General features: G+C 35.3%; 1 protein-coding gene and 1 long non-coding RNA gene across 6 annotated transcripts in view; one reads left to right on the top strand and one right to left on the bottom strand.

Annotated features, from left to right (window-relative positions):
* The window catches only part of LOC106009737 (uncharacterized), a 58,680-nt gene that overhangs the window by 7,380 nt on the left and 31,310 nt on the right, over positions 1 to 19,990 (top strand). The window contains exon 2 of the long non-coding RNA XR_015442216.1: positions 9,307 to 19,990. This exon is cut by the window's right edge and continues 25,158 nt beyond it. This is a non-coding gene — a long non-coding RNA (uncharacterized LOC106009737). The remainder of the gene's footprint in view (positions 1 to 9,306) is intronic.
* Positions 1,762 to 19,990, bottom strand: part of Rai14 (retinoic acid induced 14) — a 150,522-nt gene continuing 132,293 nt past the window's right edge. For 3 of the 5 annotated variants that reach the window (XM_087189281.1, XM_087189280.1, XM_004848646.4), the window contains 10 exons: positions 18,771 to 18,877; positions 18,012 to 18,190; positions 17,743 to 17,771; positions 15,545 to 15,631; positions 12,412 to 12,466; positions 9,896 to 10,014; positions 7,466 to 8,986; positions 6,191 to 6,340; positions 4,164 to 4,229; positions 1,762 to 3,624 (listed from right to left, as the gene is read on the bottom strand). In XM_087189281.1, the coding sequence (XP_087045407.1) occupies positions 3,547 to 3,624; positions 4,164 to 4,229; positions 6,191 to 6,340; positions 7,466 to 8,986; positions 9,896 to 10,014; positions 12,412 to 12,466; positions 15,545 to 15,631; positions 17,743 to 17,771; positions 18,012 to 18,190; positions 18,771 to 18,877 (2,391 nt within the window). In that variant the 3' untranslated portion in view covers positions 1,762 to 3,546. Of the gene's footprint in view, positions 3,625 to 4,163; positions 4,230 to 6,190; positions 6,341 to 7,465; positions 8,987 to 9,895; positions 10,015 to 12,411; positions 12,467 to 15,544; positions 15,632 to 16,622; positions 16,710 to 17,742; positions 17,772 to 18,011; positions 18,191 to 18,770; positions 18,878 to 19,990 lie in introns of all 5 variants that reach the window. The other 2 variants (XM_004848645.4, XM_004848644.4) reach the window with 1 other exon arrangement.

The raw sequence follows: 19,990 nt of genomic DNA, 5'->3' as shown, positions 1-19,990 counted from the left end.
TCAAAAAGCATCACCCCCATCTTTGCTGGAGCATGTTTTTGCTTTTGTCAGCACCTAACATTTCAGTTACATCACATTTCTAAAGACTGAGCTTCAACATGTTCTGGGAGTGTTTCCCCCACACATATCATGTGTTTATCTTAGGATGGGTGGGTTTAATTATTAAAGGCTTTGGAGACTGTCTTAACAAAGTTTACTTAAGGAGAACAAATTAATGTCTCTTTTTTAACCAGCATGAAAGAAAAGTCCATTCTTTTTCATTCAGTGTGATGATGTGTACAATATTCTCTTTAAATCTGTATTATTGTAGAAGCTTATGTAAAAATGGACAATTTAAAAATTATCACGTGTGCAACATATATAGGAGAGTAACTGCATCATTTTTGTGGTTGTAAAATACTAGAAGCAAATTAAATGTCCATTAGTGAGGAAATAGTTAAATAAAATACAGCACTATGAAACATTATCTAGCAGTTAAAAAGAATGAGATAAGTGTGCTGAAAGAACAGTCTCTAAGATGTTTAAAGGGGAAGGTGTGTCTACATAGAATGTCTCAGATCACACAAGAAAGTGAGGAGCTCTTGCTTCTGAAAAGGTGAACCAAGGGTTGAGAGTCAGAATGAGACTTACTTTTGGTTTATTTCATTTGTCCTTCAGTTATAGCCTGAAATCTATTTCTTTTTTTTTTCTGGTACTGGAAATCGAACTCAGGTCCTTGCACTTGCGTAGCAGGCGGTAGCCTGAAATCTAATCACTAACGAATACAAGTTTCGTTTTTGCTTAGGAGGCATTTCTACCTAAAAAGACAGGCTTGGGTTCATTTAGGTTTTCTGCCCAACAGGGTGTCCCCATGAAACTGTCTTGAGTTATTAGATTGGCCCCAGTTGAAGTAAATTCTCCTGCTAAGATGTATGTTATTAATAATTAAAAGTAGAAGTAACCTTATACACCATTTGGATTATTTTTATTGATTTGTACTTTTATTGATTTGTACAGGGAAGAGAAAAACATTAAAGGTTCAATTAAGTAAACATTGAGCATTATACCCATGTTTTGTTTGAAATCAAATTTAGTGTATTGTATAAAGCAGCAATAAGAGCTGAAGTAGAGGTGGTAGAATCATTTGTGATTGAAGGGGACACTTGTTTCAGTGTTTTATGATAATGCTAATTACTTACTTAAATAATTACCCTTATTTTACCAACATTTGGTATTTTATTTATGATTTTAAGATGTAGGAATTCACCCTACAAAACTCTTTTCAGAAATGAATTATCCTCGTTAATGGGATAACAGAATGTATTTGAATTTTTTTTTTTTGGTAAGGGGGATCGAAATTAGGACCTTGCACTTGTGAGGCAGGCGGTGGAAACAGAGCTAAATCCCCAGCCCCTAGAATGTATTTTAAATTTTTTAAACCACGTTTTACTTTTTTAAAAAGGAAAGAAAAAAGAAAACAAGAAAGGGAAAAAATCCAGTGGAAGTTTCCAAACAGATAAAAAGACTATAGATCGAATGAGAGGCAATTTCCAATTAAAGGACAGTGATATGACTACCCAAAAGTTTACTTGGGGAAAAACTCAAGGTGAATCTAAGAAATGGGAGACAGAATGATGTGAGACTTTGTGGGACACAGTGTAGACAACTCCCACAATCTGAGCATCATGCAGGATATAAAAACCATCACACTGAAATGCTATTGAACTGATCTTTAGAAACCACAGAGATGCTTCTGCACCTACCAAAAATCAACAACACAGATGCAAAATGAAACATGTTTATTTTCTGTAATAATTTCTGTAAATTACAAAGACAAAATGCTAAACTACAGCATATACCTTTTCAATATTTAACTAGAGTACTTGTAATAAATATGCATCCTGAAACAAGATAAAAGGCTACACTTTGTCAGGCATCCTACAAAATGTCTCAAGTTTTATACTCTGCAGCATTCTGTGTGGGGGCATGTGGATGGTTGTTCTGAATTTTTTTAAGTGCTGTGACAAAAAGTCCTTTCACATTTCTTTGGAGCATCTTTGACATTGCTTAGCTATAATTAACTTAAGAAAAGAAACAACATCAAGCTTTAAAGTCATTTTTGTTTTGCTGTCATTGGTCCTCATCCAATGCAGATTAATTTATCATTCAGTTCAGCCAAGTACCCTCCGAGCCCAGGGATCCCTTGTGATATGTGGTCCCTGTCAGAGTAGGCCTCTACATTTAACTTCATATTAAAATTATATTGTTTCTCTCCCTCAAGATCAATACCATAAGAGAAGCTGCAAGCAAGTTAGAAACATTTTTAAACTGAAAATAAAGGGAACAGGGATATTTCCCCCAAGACTTTTGCTATGTACTGTTTTACCATTTCACAATTTTTAGTTTCAAAGTTTAAAAAAACTGATTAATATTAGCAATCCTTCCAGAGATGATGTATGGCCACTTTTTGAGTGGGGACATTTGAAAATATTCAATGGGTAAAAAGAGGATTTGCTATATTCAGAAATCCACTACAGTTCCAAGAGCACTGTGGCAGAAAGTCCTAGGGGGTATAAGTGGCAGCTTATATTAAGATTTGAATACATAACTACTTTTTCTATAGCTGAAAACTTTGAGGAAAATGTTCTATTTTTAAAAAGTCTTAAGCATGGTTACCTAAAAATATTTTGTTAATATAATCTAATGCAATTTCACGTATTTAGGGTTTAAATATGAAAATGTCTTTGAGAGCCAATAAAAATATTATAGAGAAAAAACACTTTTAAAAAATCGAGGTTAAAAATTATGAGCCATTTCTTTTGGCTGTAAACATATAGTTTACTGTCCCTTGTTGAAACACAAATATTTGGATTTCCTGAGCTTCATGGATAATAGCAGGAGCCAAGTTTGCATAGGAAATTTGTAATATGTTAATGATTTACTTTTAAAACTTCATATTTTAGTTAATAGTGCTCATCAAACATTGATAAGCAGGGTGATGAGTTACATAAGGCAGCTGGGGAGAAACTATGAATTAGCGCTTTTAACTTTACAACAGGCTGCTGTGATAAAGGGTCTTAAGCATGCACTTCACAACTACTGCCTTACTAATTTGGTTAGAAATTAAATCATGTTTTGGGATTTGAAGCCAAAGGCAACAAAAAGCTCTCCTATGCTGAATGGCACAGGTGAAGGGCAGAACTGAAGCAGCATTCACTGCATATAGGCCTCTGCAGATCACTTGGTAGTGATACAGCCACCAGCTATTTAGGTACCAAGCAGGATGCCCAGCTGCCAACACCAGGATCAGACCTCTAGGTGTGCCTAATCCCAACTGTGGAATGTGAAAGGATGACTGGGACTGTCACCTCTGCTGGTCTGAAGTCTAGCCAGTTCTGTGGAGGACAGCCTTGTCCTGGGACTAATCCCCAGAAACTTTGGAAAGGAAAGAAGCTATGGTGGTCACATTGCATACCACAAATGAGAACAATGGCAGTGGTCGCCACCAACTCCAGATCTAACACAAAGATGGACAATAAGGGGCAGTGTCTTGCCAAGGAATCCACTTTACTTCTTCTGGGACTGGTTTTTACACATGGTCAGGATTTGTTTCAGTACTTTCTGGACATCTTCATCCATCTGGCCCTAGGAAGTTCACACAAAAGACATTTATTAGAACAGGTCTAATTAGGTCATGTCATTTTTTCCCCTGGGGAATGAGATGACTAGTTTTAAGAGAAATGTCAGATACATCAATTCTTGCATTTCCATGAAGAACTGGGTCAAAGAGAGGGCTCTGCTCTTATCCATCTGCAGGATGAGGAAACTGGATCTACCAAAGACTTCACCAAAGGGTATCTGGAGTCTTAATTACAAATGTGAGGCCAGCTAGCCAGAATATCAACAATCACATGGGTAAGGGCTTTAAGAATATAGGAATGCCTGGAAAATAAAGCTAGGGTCTTCTTGATGGAGGAAGGAACCATATCTTCCTGCATTTCTCAGTAAATGATGAAGCTGCTCCTAGTCAGTAGAGCTTGAGTGCTTTGACACAAACTCTGAAGCAAAGCAAAAGACATTTTAAATGAAAAGGATTCTTCTAGTATAATGATGTGAGTTTAGGCAATACCTGCTCTGTATTTCTTTAGAATGCCCAGGTATTTCACTGGGTGTTATATCCATACCTGCACAGCATACAGAAGATGCATTCTGTAAACTGATATGACTTCCTGATGATGTTTCTTGCATTCCTAGAGAGAGACAGTCTGACATTACTAGCAATATTAGGTGGTCTTTAAGGAATAAACACACAGAAAACTATGAGAACACTGACATTAGAGTCTGCACAACTGATTCCGTCCACTGTATGCTAGCATGGGACGCTTCTAAAACTGCTGAGTTCATTGGCTTGTGTATTTCTGAACACTAGTCAGTATTCTTAGGAAATATTCTACCTATTTCATGTTGTCAACTCCAGAAGAAAAATTATGTAAAAATTATTATAATCCAAAAGTTCTGTTAAAAATATACAAATTATACAAATACAGAGACACATGTACTCAAAGTAAATATTGCCAAGGAGACACATTTACTCAAAGTAAATATTGCCAAGGAATAAGATCAAATGCAAAATATGATTTCTCAAATTGCTGAATTATGAGCATTTTTTATTTATAGGGTCTGTTTAGAGTTTTCTGTATTTTTCCACTTTTCTACAATGACCAAATACTTATTAATCTATTCTTTTCAAGGGAGTTATTGATCTCCCGTGGCATTGCTAGTGTTGCATAATGCCTGGGAGCTCAATTATTTAGCTGTTAGTACACCCAGAAGACAACAAAGCTGGTAGCTCCAATCTCAAATGGTTCTTCTGAATAGCTGCTGATGCTTTGAGTCACTGCTGTGATTCCTCCCATCAGCTGTTTCCAGAATACTAACTCAGCTCTAAACTCTTCTCATTTTAAGAGATCCTCTGTCCTACTTCATGAAAAATCAAGACCATCACATACTTCAGAAATCTATAAATGCCTACCAATACCCACTCTCACCTTGTATCAGTATCAGAAGCTGAGATCTTTTGAAATCTCGGTTTTTTGATGTTCATACCATAAGAAGGTACATGTAGTATAGACTGATTATCACTTACCCAAAATGCTCAGGACTAGAAGTATTTTGCATTTTAGATCTTGGAATATTTAATAGACTACTAGGTGAACATCCCTAATCAGAAAATCTGAAATCAGAAATACTCCAAAATTGGAATCTGTCATGTCAGATTTCATAGTTTTGGATTAGGGATACTCAATCTCTTTGTTTCCTTTCCACCTTTCTGCTATCCCCACACATTTATCACCATCTTCTGATTACTGTCTTCTTTTACACTCCTGCTTCTGTCATCATTTGGTTGATTTTAGTATCTGAGTGAATGGTCCATCTAACACCTGAGTCTCAGTTCCTCAACCTCAGTTTCAATGACTCGCTCCTCTTTCTTTCAAACACTCACTCTGTTGGCCATAATCCTGACTGTGTCATTACCACCTTTAAAATCACAAATGAAAGCATCCCAACTTTCAATCACCATCTCCTATCTCTCCAGCCAACCTAATGCAGTCTACTTCTGTGATTCTTCGGCCCAATGGTTAGTTCTCTACTTACTCACTTTTCTAGTAATCAGCCTACTGCAGTCCAGATTCTATCCCACCACTCCACTGGAATTGCTGTTGCCAAGATTACAAATGGCCATCTAAGTGACCCACCTCAGTCCTTACTGAATAAGGGTAACTCATCCCCTCATGATTCAAGGCAAGGGGTGGAGATGTAGCTCAGTGTTAGAGCATCTGCCTGGCAAGGGGCCAAAAAGCAGCTTCAATTTTGTAGATATACAACTACCCCATAATAAGAAAAAGCTCTTGCCACTACTAGAGATAGGAAATGACCACTGCAGGAAAAGGAGAAGGGTAAAAAACTAGCAGGTAAGTGAACAAAGTGTCCTCCCACTGTTGTACCAATTCCTACCTTCCCAAGGATACATCTAATCCATCTCATTGCAGATAATGCCTAGGAAATCCATCAGTGTCATTGCTCAATTAAGTGCAACATTCCTTAAGGAAGGAAACCTTTCTGTTTGTGGTGGCTTCCTAACAGTTGAGGAAGTATATAATTTGCCTCGCCCTCCACCCCAAACCAGGCAGCAAAACAAAAGCCCACTCACAGCCAGCTGATTCTGTAGCTGTTTGACCTGCTGCTGCAGCACTTCCAGTTGCTGATTCTGTCTTTTGGATGAGCTTGTTGAGTAGGAGAGCTGTGAGAGGCTGTTCAGGGCCTCCTTCAATTTCGTGACTTCCTTTGACATCTCATTTATCTAGTAATTAAGAAAAACTGTATCAAATAGGCAATAATGTCTTTAGAGAAGCAAAATTCCAGATATTTCTATCCCTCCAACATAGTCATGTCTATTGTCCTCTGGGACTTGAATTCTTTTTATTTTCTATTTTTTAAAGAAACCCCATAAAATGAAAGAATAAGTGAGGCAAACCGACAAAGCCCTCTACATCTATTCCGTTCAGATAATGGCCAATGAATTACATTTTGGTGCATGAGGGATGTTGACCTTCTTTTACTCTTAAAAGGGATGTGACTAAAAGAAGTAGAATTAGAGACTTTTTGTATTTGGAGAGGACTATACCTTGCCCAATATTATTGACACGGACAGTCAGCAGGTACCAATTTACTCCACAATTTCCTATCCCCACCCCATAGGCTTTTGAAGCTCTTTTCAAAATACTCATAATAATTACAAAATAAAGATAAACTGCTTTACTACCACTCAGAAGCTCTGTCTCGGGACTAGAGCACACAACAGACTCAGGCAAAGAACCATTCTGAACTTACACTTTGTTTCCCTCCTTTCTCTGTACCAGATCCACTGACTTAAGGTGAGAAGCCCATGGAACTTTGGGAAGCAAGATTAAATCTGGCAGTATTTTTTTTCTATATAGTGGAGGAATCTATTCCTATAGTTTTTAACCTGCTGCTGCAGCAGTAGCTTCCAACACATCCAAAGAGAAAACTGAAGTTCACACTTTTCAGACACTTCTACTCAACACTGGCAGACCTTCTAGAAAATGATTTCTTTTTTTTGGTGCCGGAGATCAAACTCGGGTCCTTGTGCTTGTGCAGCAGGCAGCGAAACCACTGAGCTAAATCCCCAGCCCTAGAAAATGATTTTTAAAGGGTAAATATGCACCACATACGTGAAAATGCTTTAGCATAAGGAGAAATGGATGAAGACTGGTGCTTTATTGAAAGCAGTAACCAGAATATTACCCCTTATGCAGCTTTGGGGACAGATACAGTCATGTACAGAGCCTCTGAGCATCCAAAACAGGTTAGTGCCCAGAAAATCCTATATATGTTTAATATAGTAAAGACTGAAAGCCCTGAGACTTTTTGCTAGAAATCCAACAGAAATAGAATTATCACCAACCTTTTTATCTTTATCTTCCTCCAGTTTTGAAGAGCTCTCAGAATATCTTTTCATTTCTGCAATTTCTTCCTGAGCTTGCCGGAATTTTTGCAGAAGTTCATTTACTTCTTCCTCTTTGGATTTCAAGAGAGTCTGAATGTTTTCCTTTTCCCTTTTCACCTGTGAGACTTCACTCCGAACCTGGGAAACCTCTGAATGGACTTTCTCTTTCTCTTTTACTGACTCCTTTAGTTTCAATGTTAGCACACTCACTTCACTCTCTAGGGATGACTGGAGCTTTTCGTAGGAAGACCTGGGTACCATTGCATCGGTCATAGCAGCTTTCTCCTCTAGAAGTTGCTTCTCCAGCTTTGCCACTTCCACTTCCTTGCTTGCAAGGTGCTCTTTAAGCCTGCCTATTGTTTCTTCCATCTCTTTCCCAGTTGTCCGAAGGGTGGTTATCACTTGCAAATGTTCTGTGATGGACACAAAGTTCTCTTTCTGTGTATCTACCAGTTGTTTGAGCTGGGTCAACTCATTTAACACTTTTGAATACTGAGACTTCATTTCAGACAGTGCCTCTTCTGCTTTAGCCCTGGATACATTTGACACTTGCATCAGTTTCTCATGTTCTGCTTTGTGAATATATTCAGCTGTTACATCCTCTAAAGACTTCCTCTTCCTATAATCCTCCAGCTCAGCCTGGGCTTCTTTGTACAGCTGCGACAACTCACTTACCTGTTTATTAAGTTCATCTATCATCCTGTTCATGGCCTCTTTCATGTCTCCAGCTTCATCACTAGCTTCTTGTGTTATCTGAATTTTTAGTGTATCTTTCAATTTCATTATTTCTTCTTGGGCCTCTTGGTATTTCTCAAACAAAAACACTTTCTCCTTATTCATATTCTCAATAACAGAGCAATATGAACTTTTCATTTCCTCATACTCTTCCACAGGTGGCTTAATCACTGCACCTTTCTCTCTCTCCACAAGTTTTTCCTCTAACTCTCTCACTTTCTCTTTATTTCTTTCACTTTCTTCTAATGCATTCTGCAGATCTCGCTTTAGCACATCTATTTTCTCATCGGTGACCCTCAAGTCATGGAGACATGAATAGCTATCCACACTCTCATGTGACAGGAGACCCAGTTTCATCTGCTTCTGCACACTGAGGACTTCTTTCATGGCCTCCTCATACTTGCTCTGAGTTTCTTTAAGTTTCTGACTGAGGTCAGAGCCATTCTCTGACATGTCTGTGTTATTCAAGCACACTAGTTCCGTCCTTCGGGTTTGGAGCTCGGTCTGTAGCTGTTTCCTCTCTGTCTCAGAGCTCTCCAATCTCTTCTGCAAGTCTTGCAAACTCTCTTGTAGTTGCTGAATTCTGATACTGCTGTCTGCAGAATGTGTCACACCAGATGGAGATGATTTGGAGTCTGGGGGATCAGCATCACTAGGTTTGCTCAGGGAAGGGGCCAAATCAGACTGAGTAGAATGCAAAGAGCCAATGCTCAGATCTCCTTCCGTGTCCTTGGGTGATTTGGCCTGGGAGGAAAAAAGGCAAGACTTAAATGGCATTGAAGGTGTGCCTAAGTGAGCAAGCAACTGGAATGAAAGGGACAATCTGAAATTTAGGTGCAGAAGAGTAGCATGATCATTTCATATGTATGTTCTTTCATGATAAAAATGCATTCTGGAACATGAGAGTTGGATTAATGACACAGTGAATTCTGTGGGGTTTTTTTGTTTTTTGTTTTCTGTGTTCTATTAAGATGTGTTATTTGTCTCATTTTTAAAACATTGGAATTGTTTTATCTGTAAACCCTCTGATTCAAATTTTTTCTTTGTTTTTCACATCATTCTAGTTGTGGAGGATGGGCACAGTGTAGCTATTTCTTGCCAAATTTGTAAGACTGTGAGATGGTCAGCTTTACCAAAGGAATGACTAATATGATACAGGTATGTAAATATTTACATTTTTGAGTATAAAAATTTTAATATCACTGGATGTAATGGCACACACCTGTAATCCCAGCTACTCTGGAAGCTGAAGGAGGAGGATGATCAGTTCAAGGTCAGGCTGGGCAACATAGTGAAGCCCACATCTCAAAAAAAATTTAAATATAAAATTCTGTATATATAAATTATCATTATGTCTTTATATATTTAAATACATGTTTTATTTATGTAAATAAATTTGTCTATATAATCTAGATTTAAAATTTAATAATATGATTGCCATGTATACCATAATATATATAATTATATGTAATTTACCAATTTATGTAAACAGAATCAATGAACACCACTCTCAAAAAACAAAATGTCAAAACATAAATGCTTAAAGCTAACATCTTTTTAAAAAGGCAGAAATGTATGTAGATATTTAAAGTACACCTGACTACCCTTAAAAATACCAATAGCTTGACTCCCCAGAATAATCTGTTTACCTACTTGTAATTTATCTTGTAACTCCTTATTGTGTAAGGTAAGGGAAGCAACTTTTGCTTGCAATAGGACAAGAAGATCTTGCTGATCAGCTTCAGAACTTATATCCAATAAACTATCACCACCTTGGAAAAGAAAAAGGCAATTTAAGATAATATTTTTTAACAAATAAATGCTTATGTCTTTATGTTCTAACAAACCCACTTTCTGGCTGAGTCCAGTTCTTCCCAGTCTGGATTATAACCCACCAACAATGAACAGCAATTTTCAGGTTCTAGTGTGGCCTCATTTTGGTATTCCCAGCACAATGTTAGGTACAAGTACATTGAAGCGGATTCTGAAAACTGCTGGGTTTGGCGATACACTTTCCATTCACTTGAGAAGTATTATATACTGGGTGATTTTCTTCCTCCCTGTGTCTCGTAAGTCCTAGTTCTAAGGATCCTTTTAAAAATATCTGTGGAATCTGGTTTATTTTTTATCCCTATCACCATTAATATAGTTCAGACTTAATCACCTTCCCTTGGAAATCCGGCAGACAGCTTCCCAACAAATCTCTGCCACTCTTCCCAGTGAAAATATAGCCTGTGCAGCCACATCAAACTAAGCTTCCAGAAAGATAATTTAATACTTTGGGACATTCCTTTGGTCAAATGCTTAAAGTGCTCTCCCTCTGAAAACTATCTCTGAATTCCTCTGTATCTGGCCCCAGTTTACATTTTCTGGTTTATGTCTCACTGTTTCCTAGTTTTCCATTTTGGTTAGATTCATGGATCCCATCATATTGTCTATATTCTTAACATATGACTGAGTCTTTGTTTAGCCACAGGACTCTGCCTATAGCATCTCTATACCTAGATAACTCTTAGGCATTCTTCAAGGCCCATGTCAAATTCTGCCTCCTCCTTAAAAGTATTCACTGACCACCCTAGCATGAAATGATCTTCCTTCTCTGAATCCCACATAATTGCTGTTGGTAAACCACAATTTTTTTTTAAAACATCCTACTGATTATGATGCCGAAATAGCATCTAAAGCAATGCTACTCTAAGTATTCACTGAGGTGAGAGAACTTGCCCCAGAATTTAATGCAACGTGCTACTTCCTTCATCCAGAAAGTCTTCTTATGAAAAAATATCAGCTAAACAAAACTGTGCTTAATGACATAGTTGGATGACTTTCTGATACAAACTCCTTATTATTAATGCTGACTGCTGATAGTTAATGGTCACAATCTAAATACTAGAGAATTTTTTCTAGCTATCATGCTTTTCATTTTCTCAACCATTTAATGCAGAGATGAAAATTTTGATCTTAATTTGGGTGGCTCAAAAATAATGTTTCTTCATAGAAAATCTTGCTTCTGAAAATAAGGCATTGTTCTGATATCTGATGCCTAAACCACAGCTTTCTGAATTCCCCTAATATGAAGTCTGGTGAGCTTTCTTTCTGGTAGAATAAACTAGGCAATCGGGAGCATCACTGCAATTCTAAGCAATAGAAACTACCTCACAGATACAATGGATGGTTCTTAAACTATCCAATGTAATGCTTGTTGAGTTATATTAACATTGATCTGTTGGCAATTAGAAAGTGGAATGTTTCTAAATTCTGCAAATCAAAGGGTCCAAACACAAACAAAATGCTGACTACTTTAAGAAACTGAATGCTGAAACAAAAGAGGGCCTTTGAAATCATCTACTGAATTATGTTAAATTAATTCTGAAGATACTGTATTATATTCTTACAGATAAAATCAGGCTTTAGTAATCTTTTTCTCCTTTAGGAGAGACTTAAAAGATACAATGAATTAAATCCTATCCTGGTGAAGATAATATGGTTGTGTATGATTTCATTAGCCCTCTGTTTTTGCCTGAGTCTGCTTACACCCTGAAGTGGTAAAGTTAGATTGTGGCAGTCACAGAAGTGCATGGTTCCTTCTCTCTTCAAGACATAACTTGCTGCTCAGCTGCAATGAGTGCAAGGTGCTGACAGCAAACAGCCTACAGCTTATGGACCACATTTCAGAATGCTATTTTTAAATGTGTATGGTAAAATATAAGGTATGGTGATCTAAATGCTTATTTTGTAACACATCAAATCACAAGATGTAGAAGCAGGTCTCATAACTGTCAAACCTCTTAGTGGATATATTAGAAACAGTACTTCAACATATCTGCAGTAACAGTAAAGTGATAGGAAATTGTGAATTCTCTGCATGACAAAGTCACAGGTCTGCTAATACCACTGGGGTTTATTGTCTATATCTGTATTTGAAGAAAATAGTAGTACTTTTTAAAAACAAAAAAATTATACTTTTCATATCAAAATTCAGAGATTCTTTAAAATCCAGGATAAGGCCCCTGAAGTTCTGTGCGTTGTTGGCTGCCCTGTGACAGCAAGCTCGTTCTCATGCCTTCCCGGTACAAAGTGCCCCAGCATGGCCTTTGCTCTCTTTCAATGGACATGGAATAAAGAAAGTTTGGTCAAGGGAACAAAAAACAGATGGTTTTGTATCTTACCTGTAGTACTGTCACTTAGTCTGTCTTTGTTTTCTCGTATGGAACTAATCTCAGCCTGCAGAAACACAAAAATGACTTAAAAAGAATACTAAACATAGCATTGCAAAAAAGAAATCAAGAAGATTCCTTCTTTGAGAGAGCAGAGTTGGCATTTTCCTACCAGAAAAACACCTAGAAGATCTCAAGAAAAAAAAGTATTTTAAGTATAAGTGAATAAATGTGACAATTTATCAAGTAAGGGATAATCTCTAAAACATTAGAAGCTCCAGAGGCTGTAGTCTCAAAATATTTTTCAGAAATTTCATTTAGTGAGTGTAACACAAATATATTTATAATTTTATATAACAGCTCATTTATGGGGCTATGTTCTAAAACCCAAGATGGAAAGATTTCTTTCATAATGATCTCACTTACTTGGGTCATACATTTAATATTTTTAAATTCTGCAAAGCAAAGAATTTTACTTATCTGGATCATACATGGGTAATAAATAACACATATCAAAAAATAAAAAGGTAATTTTATAGGGGAAGAAAAATTTGTATGGCCTTGGATTGGAAATGGATCTGCTAAAGATTGCCTTTAATCCCCTGTCCCTGAATATATTAATGTATTTGTAAAAATTCTTAGAACTTCAAAGACAGACTCATTTCAAGAATCATATTTCAAAACATTACAGTAACTTGCCAGAAATTACTATGTTGCATTTAGATGAGCTACAGATAATGATGAGGTATCATTTTTCAGCAAAACCTTTGATAAAGGCCCAAATGTTCAAAATTAAGTGGCTGTAGTGGCAAATGCATATCTTTTCAAAAAGCTGTTTTTTCCATTTCAGAAAAATGTCCTTATCTTTTCAAGTACAATAAATGACATCCACTTACAATTTAAGGAGGTTTTGACAGATGTATACCCATCGAACCACCACTATCATCAAAATGCAAATATTTCTACTACTCCTGAAGGTTTCCTCAGGCCTCATCACAGCTAATACCTGCTCACTCCATTTCCAGGCAACTCTGATTCTCCTTTTTTCATCTTCTAAAATCGCTATAAGTGGAATGTCATACTGTAATGATACTTTTGTGGCTGGCTTCTTTCATTCAGCCTGATGATTTTCAGATTCATCTATCTTGTTGCTTGCCCCACATTTCACTCTTTTTTATTGTTGAGCACTATTCCATTATGTGAATATATCTCATTATCTTTATCCATTCACTTATAGAACAGCTGAGTTGTTTCCAATTTAAGAAAATTGTGAATAAAGCTGCTAGAAAAATCTGTATATGAGATTGTTGTATAAACATACATTTTCATTTCTCTTGAGTAAACATCTATGAGTGGATGGGTGATCATATATTAATTTGGTAAATGTCTAACTTGTGTGTGTGGAGGGGCACCAGAGATTAAACCCAAGGTCTTTGCACTAAGCAACATCCCCAGCCCTTTAATTAATTTTGAGAGAGGCTCTTGTTAAGTCACTAAATTGCCCAGGCTGGCCTAAACTTGCAATCCTCTTGCTTCAGCTTTCCAGAGTGCTGGGATTACAAGTATGCATTACCTGGCTCTAATGTTTAACTTTTAAAGAAACTACTGAACAATTTTCCAAAGTAGTTGTACCATTTTACAATCCCACCAAAAGAATATGAGTGGTCTAATTCTTCCACATTCTCACCAACACTTGGTATATTTAGTCTTTTTAATGTTTAGCTATTTTAACTATATATCACTCTTTTTCTTGTCTGTTTAGAAGTTATAGTCTTTTCTGCTCTTAAAAATCACAATTTGGGTATTTTTCTTTGGAATGCATTGCTTCTTCTAAGCCATAGAGACGATATGAGATGATATTAGGGTAGTAATTATGAGAGCATACCTTTCTCGCCCTGTCTTGTATAGGTATTCATCCTGAGTTTATTAATAAAGTCAAGTTAAAGAGAAGAAATGATAGGCTGATAGACTATTTTTCCCATCAATGTACATCTAAGTTAAAAAAAATGTTCATTCTGAGATGGAGGCAAGTAAATACAGCTATACAAACTGAATTTCATTTTAACAATTACAAATTTTATTTACTCCCAAGTACAATTTCCTAGTGATATCCCATTTTCTTGAAATACTTTCCAACACAAATTTACAGACTGAGGTAGAATAAGACCTAAGAGAGTTCCTGAAATTCAGGTAAATTATCTTTGTCTCTAAAAAAAATTTTAACTATGCTTTGTCTCTGGAACAATTTTAGGTTTATAAAAAAGTTTTAAGATAGTGACTTAGTTTCTCCTAATGTTGGCTTATGTAGTAATGAGGCATTAGTCAAAATGAAGATATGAATACTGATAAATTATAGGTTTTAGTCAGACTACACTAATTTTCCCACTGATGTCCTTTTTCTATCCCAGGTTCCAATACAGAATACCACTCTTTATGAAGAGAATTTAAAAATTTTGACTTTTGCCACTTTATTAGTTTGTATTCAGGAATAAACAAGGGAGTGAGTACCACTCAGAAGTTAGCAACTTCTACCATTTTACCTTTTAAAAAATTATTTTTAATTGTTAAATAAAATATTATATATATATATATTATGACTTGATGCTTTGAAATACATGTATAATGTAGAATGGCTAAACTGAGCTAGTAAACATACGCATTATCTCACAATCATTTTTGTGAAGAGAATACTTAAAAATCTGTTAGCAATTTTCAATAATACAACACATTAATATTAACTACAATCACCATGTTGTACGATAGTTCTTATAAATTTATTACTCCAGTCAAAGTGAAATGTAATCTTTTCCCAATACATCCCTCAAACTCTCTACTTCCGTCAACACCCAGAGCCCCATTCTACTCTCTGCTTCTATGAATTCAACTTTTTTAGATTCCACATAAATGCCGTTTGTTACTATTTAAAAGAAAGAAAATTAATGATTGGTTAGTAAATGTAATTTATTCTCTCTAGTTTTGTTTTTATGGTGTCCATGCCAGGAAAAAATAATCAAAAGGTTCTTCATGGTGGAAAAGTTGTGAACCAGTCATTTAGAAGTATATTGTTTTTGCCAGTGTTGTATACCGTAAAAGAAGTCTATCATCTTTAAATGCAGTAATAAAGTTGAACACAGAAAGTAAATACCTTAAAGGGTGGTTCTGCAAAAAATAGTGATTCCTTTCCCGAAAGTGGTGTTGAAGTTATTGATCTTGGGGAAGATACATCACTCAACTAAAAAAACAAAGTGAAAACCACCAGTGAAGAATGTGTTTTCAAAGTCTTTTCTTCTCCAGTGCTTAAGAATTAGTTCATTTAATCGATGCAGTTAAATCTTACAGTAAATTTTTTAGCCAATTCAGCTATTTCAAATACTTTCTGAAAGTTTATAGAGTAAAACTAAGTAACTTTGATTTTATATTAACTAGAATCAATTTTTAAAATATGTAAAACTTCTATTGCAAGTTGAGCATATTATTAATGAATATGCTAACACATCTATTTAAAGTTACTTATCAGATGAAATACTACTCTATCTGAATATGGATGATTTAATTTTTTAACAGCAAGCCTCAACCTGTTTTTATTTGCCATTTCATAGATTTCTGGGTTCCCTCCTCTATAAGGTAAGTCATAAGCTCAGAAATAAAAACTACTTATAATATTATCCAACCATAAATATAATTTCAAAGGCAAATATATTTTAGCAATGTTTTAAGAGATCAACTAAAATTCATTTCCACCTGCCTTACTACTCATTTCTCTATCCCTCACTGGTGCTGTTAATAAGGGGAACTAAAAATAGACTAAGCTTATTATCTTAAGGGAAAAGTTTTTGTCATAAGATTTTGAGAAATTTCCTTGAGGTTTAAAAAAAGATACTGTTCAGCTCTACAGTTTTGAAATAGATAAAAATCAATATTATTTCCATAGTAATAATTAAAATCTTTCTTACCATAATTTGCAATTTACTTCTTTTTGCTTTTTTTTTTTTTTTTTTCTGTGATGCTGGGGATCAAACCAGGCCCTCATGCACATTAGGCAAGCATTCTACCATTGGGCTACAGACCCAGCCCCACAATTTGTAGTTTCAAACTACAAAAAAAATTTATAATGTGCATTTCATGGTCAGTTCTAAAATATTTCTTTTTGACCTAAACATAAAATGATAAAATCATGGCTTTGCTGGTATATGCTTGTTGATTTTTGGTTTGCTTGTTTTTACCTGGGTAGGACTGATAGGAGGTGGTGGAGCTTTGCGTTTTTTTGGAGTTCCACTTCTTTCTGAGCTTATTTTAGAGACTTGTTCATGCTGAAAGTTATCACAGTCCAAAGAATGGAGGTGGGTTAGTTAGGTTAGTAAAGTCTGAGCAAGTAGCTGCATCAAACAAATGAAAAAAAAACCTCAACAGTTCATGCATTTCTTATTTCATTGAGATCTGAAATCTGCTACCAACATAAAAACAGGTAGTATGCATGCTCCAAGTTTTGTTCTAGCAGTCCATGCTTTCATGGCAAGAAATTTTAAAAACATGACAAAACCAGATTAAACTGGAGAACTGGGAAAGTAGAGGATGAGGAGTTATCTACCATAACTTAGAACCTAGAATACATTCATATAGTCATCTTTCTATCTTAATGCAAAGCAGAGGTATTTCTTACACCTTTGCATTTCTTCCATTCCATTTTCTTTTAAAGAATGTAACTATGAATGGATAGAGGGATCTCATCTCTGAAGATTATTGATAAGTAAGTAATGAAGTTAGCACATAATAAATTCAGTATTATTTGTTGATTATGACTTCTCCTAGAACTTCGGTGTATAAATAAATAAAATAGCCAAACTAAAATAAATAGTAGCAACATGTGTTTAGGGAAAACTCCAAATGAACAGAGCAAACTTCTCAATTTCTTCTCTGGGTAACACTCAATGACATTTTAGAAAAACGCCACCTAAAATAAAAAGCTAAATCTCTTATTTTCATTACATATTTGGCATTTTCATGGCCGTAGGTCTATAGTTTATGTGATATTTACAAATAATTAAAATACTGTTTTTCAGTCTTAGTATAAATCACATCAAACATTTTCATGTTTTCAGGAAGAAGTATTAGTATGTTTCAGGCAAAGATGAAGTTTAAAGTTACATGCTTTTGAAATAAAGTAATCATTAAGAAAACATTTAGCATCTTATAACAATCATTTATTCCAAAGATATTTCAATATGTATTTTCGATGTACTCTTTATCATTTTTCTAGTCAACCAGAGAGTTTAAACATTTTCAAATTCCCACAAGCAAAAATGAAAAACAAATCCTTGCTCACCCTTACCCCAAGATAAATACCTGCTTTGGTTTTGTTGGGGTCTTTAAATCTAGAGAGAAAAGAGTGAAAATAAAAGAACTATAAGGACCACCACAACGACTCATATCATATCCACTTTAGGTGGATACAGAGACAAAGACATACATATCACACACAATATTTAACACTTCATTTTTTTTGTCAAGCATGTTTGAAAGAATAATAAAATATATTGCACAAATTCCTTTTTCCTTTGGGGAAAATGGAGTGGATAAATTTAAAATAACATTGGCTATTTTCTTTCACATACCAGCATCCTGAGAGATTTTTGATAATAGAAGGCTTTGAATTCCTGCATTTTCCGAGAGTTTGGAATAATGTAAGGCATTGTGTCCAAGAGAATCTACAAGGTTTATGTCTGCACCCTTTTTAATTAAGGCTTCCACAATGTTCAAGTTGCCAATCTCACAAGCCAGCATAAGAGCAGTTCTAAAGAAAGAAGAAGATACAAAATTTGTACTAACTAAATGTGACAACTCTTTACAGGGAAACCATTTGTCCTAAAAACACAAGGAAAAGGAAGCTTAAGTGAAGTTAAACCTTTACTATACTTAATCTGCTGGGGAATCTGAAATGGAATGCTATTAAGTTGAAATTAGGTGGTAATTTTAAAAACTCTACCTTAGAACATTAAATCATATTTAGTCAAACAGACACAATCTATAATATTGCAAAAACGATAAAATTTAATATGATTGGCACAAATCTTGTCCTTTCACTGTATTCTAAGATCATTTTTAAAAAGCAATCAATGTTTTTAAATTTTATATGAAAAGTCACAGGAAATGGCTTATTCACTTCAATCTTTAATAGTTTCATCATAGTCACAAAAAAGTCTGGGAAAATTTGCTGTTAAGTTGAAACAGATTCTTGATTATCAAAAAGGTAGAAAATTTAAAAAGAAGTCAAAACTACTTTATAGGAGATCATCCAAAAAATATCTGTGTTTATGAGACTCAGAATGTGGATATTGCTGAAGTTAGACAATTTTTGCCTAACTGTGGAGTACCTTCCATTTTTGTCCCTGGAATTGACATCTGCTCCATGATCCAGGAGAAAGCAACAGACTTCAGTATGGCCATTTTGTACTGCAAGAAGCAGTGGTATGTTCCCATCCTATGAGACAAACTGAGATTTAGATCTTAAATCTAGCACCAACTGCCAGAAATGCAAAAACCCTGCTCTTTGCACATTTTTCCCCCTAACTTACATTGCTAGTCTAATATTTATTCCACCATGGCATCTTCTGCCCTTCTCAGGCACAACTCAAGGGATTTCACTTACTTTTAGCTTTTTCCTAGAAGCCTCAGACTCTTGGACTGTTTGTTTCCTTAGCCATTACTGTCTTAAGTAATCCCTTGAGAGAGGTTGGAACACAAGGAGTAATAAGGATCAAACAAGCAAGCATACATGGATATTCAGGGATCATTCTAGAGAAATGAAGGCTTATCTCAATGTGGCACCAGAAGGACCTGCCACATTTTAAGCTTGTTCCCAGTGAACTATTTCCTGCCACTCCACTGGTCTGCCCAGAAACCGTACCCTGTCATTGTCTTACTAGGTAACCTCACCTAACACAAATTAAGAGTATTTGTCTAGTACTAACAAAACACAAGATAAATTAAGAGCCTGTCTATTACAAAATAAAGAGATGGATGTGAAGACCTATTTATTTAACATACCATGACAATTGTCAAACCCTTTTGGAAAAAGAACTCATGTTCAAGCTATGTCAGATGGAGTAAGAATTTAAACATTATAATATTACAAATAAGAAAAACACTAGAAGAATATATAGTTATCTCTGTAATCCAAGGTGAGTGAGACCTGATGCGTATGATACAAACCATAAAGAGAAGTTATTATTCTGCTGTTTTGTTTGTTTGTTTGGGAACATAATCCACAAGTCAGTCAACAGTAACTTTTAAGTTAGAAACATTTAAAAAGGGAAAGAGAAAAGGTAACTTACAATATATTGAACTAGTCAAAAATGAGGATTTAAAAATATAATTGCTACTACATATTATGTTTTGTAGAATAACTTGAGAGAGATTTCTAGGTAATATCTCTATAAAGTTATACTTTCTAACTATGAAGTACAGGTTGAGTATCATCCAAAATGCCAGAAGTGTCCCAGATTTTAGACTTCTTCATGAGTATGGAACTCAAGTCTAAGTATTTTTACATAGATTTTGTAAACAGCTACAGTAATTTATACAATATTTTAAA

Source organism: Heterocephalus glaber, unplaced genomic scaffold (assembly GCF_053883595.1).
Source record: "Heterocephalus glaber isolate CG9 unplaced genomic scaffold, H.glaber_assembly_v1.0 deba00001538, whole genome shotgun sequence".
Classification (NCBI taxonomy): Eukaryota; Metazoa; Chordata; class Mammalia; order Rodentia; family Bathyergidae; genus Heterocephalus; species Heterocephalus glaber.
Note: the sequence above shows the minus strand (reverse complement) of the source record. Positions and strands in the feature narration are given on the sequence as shown.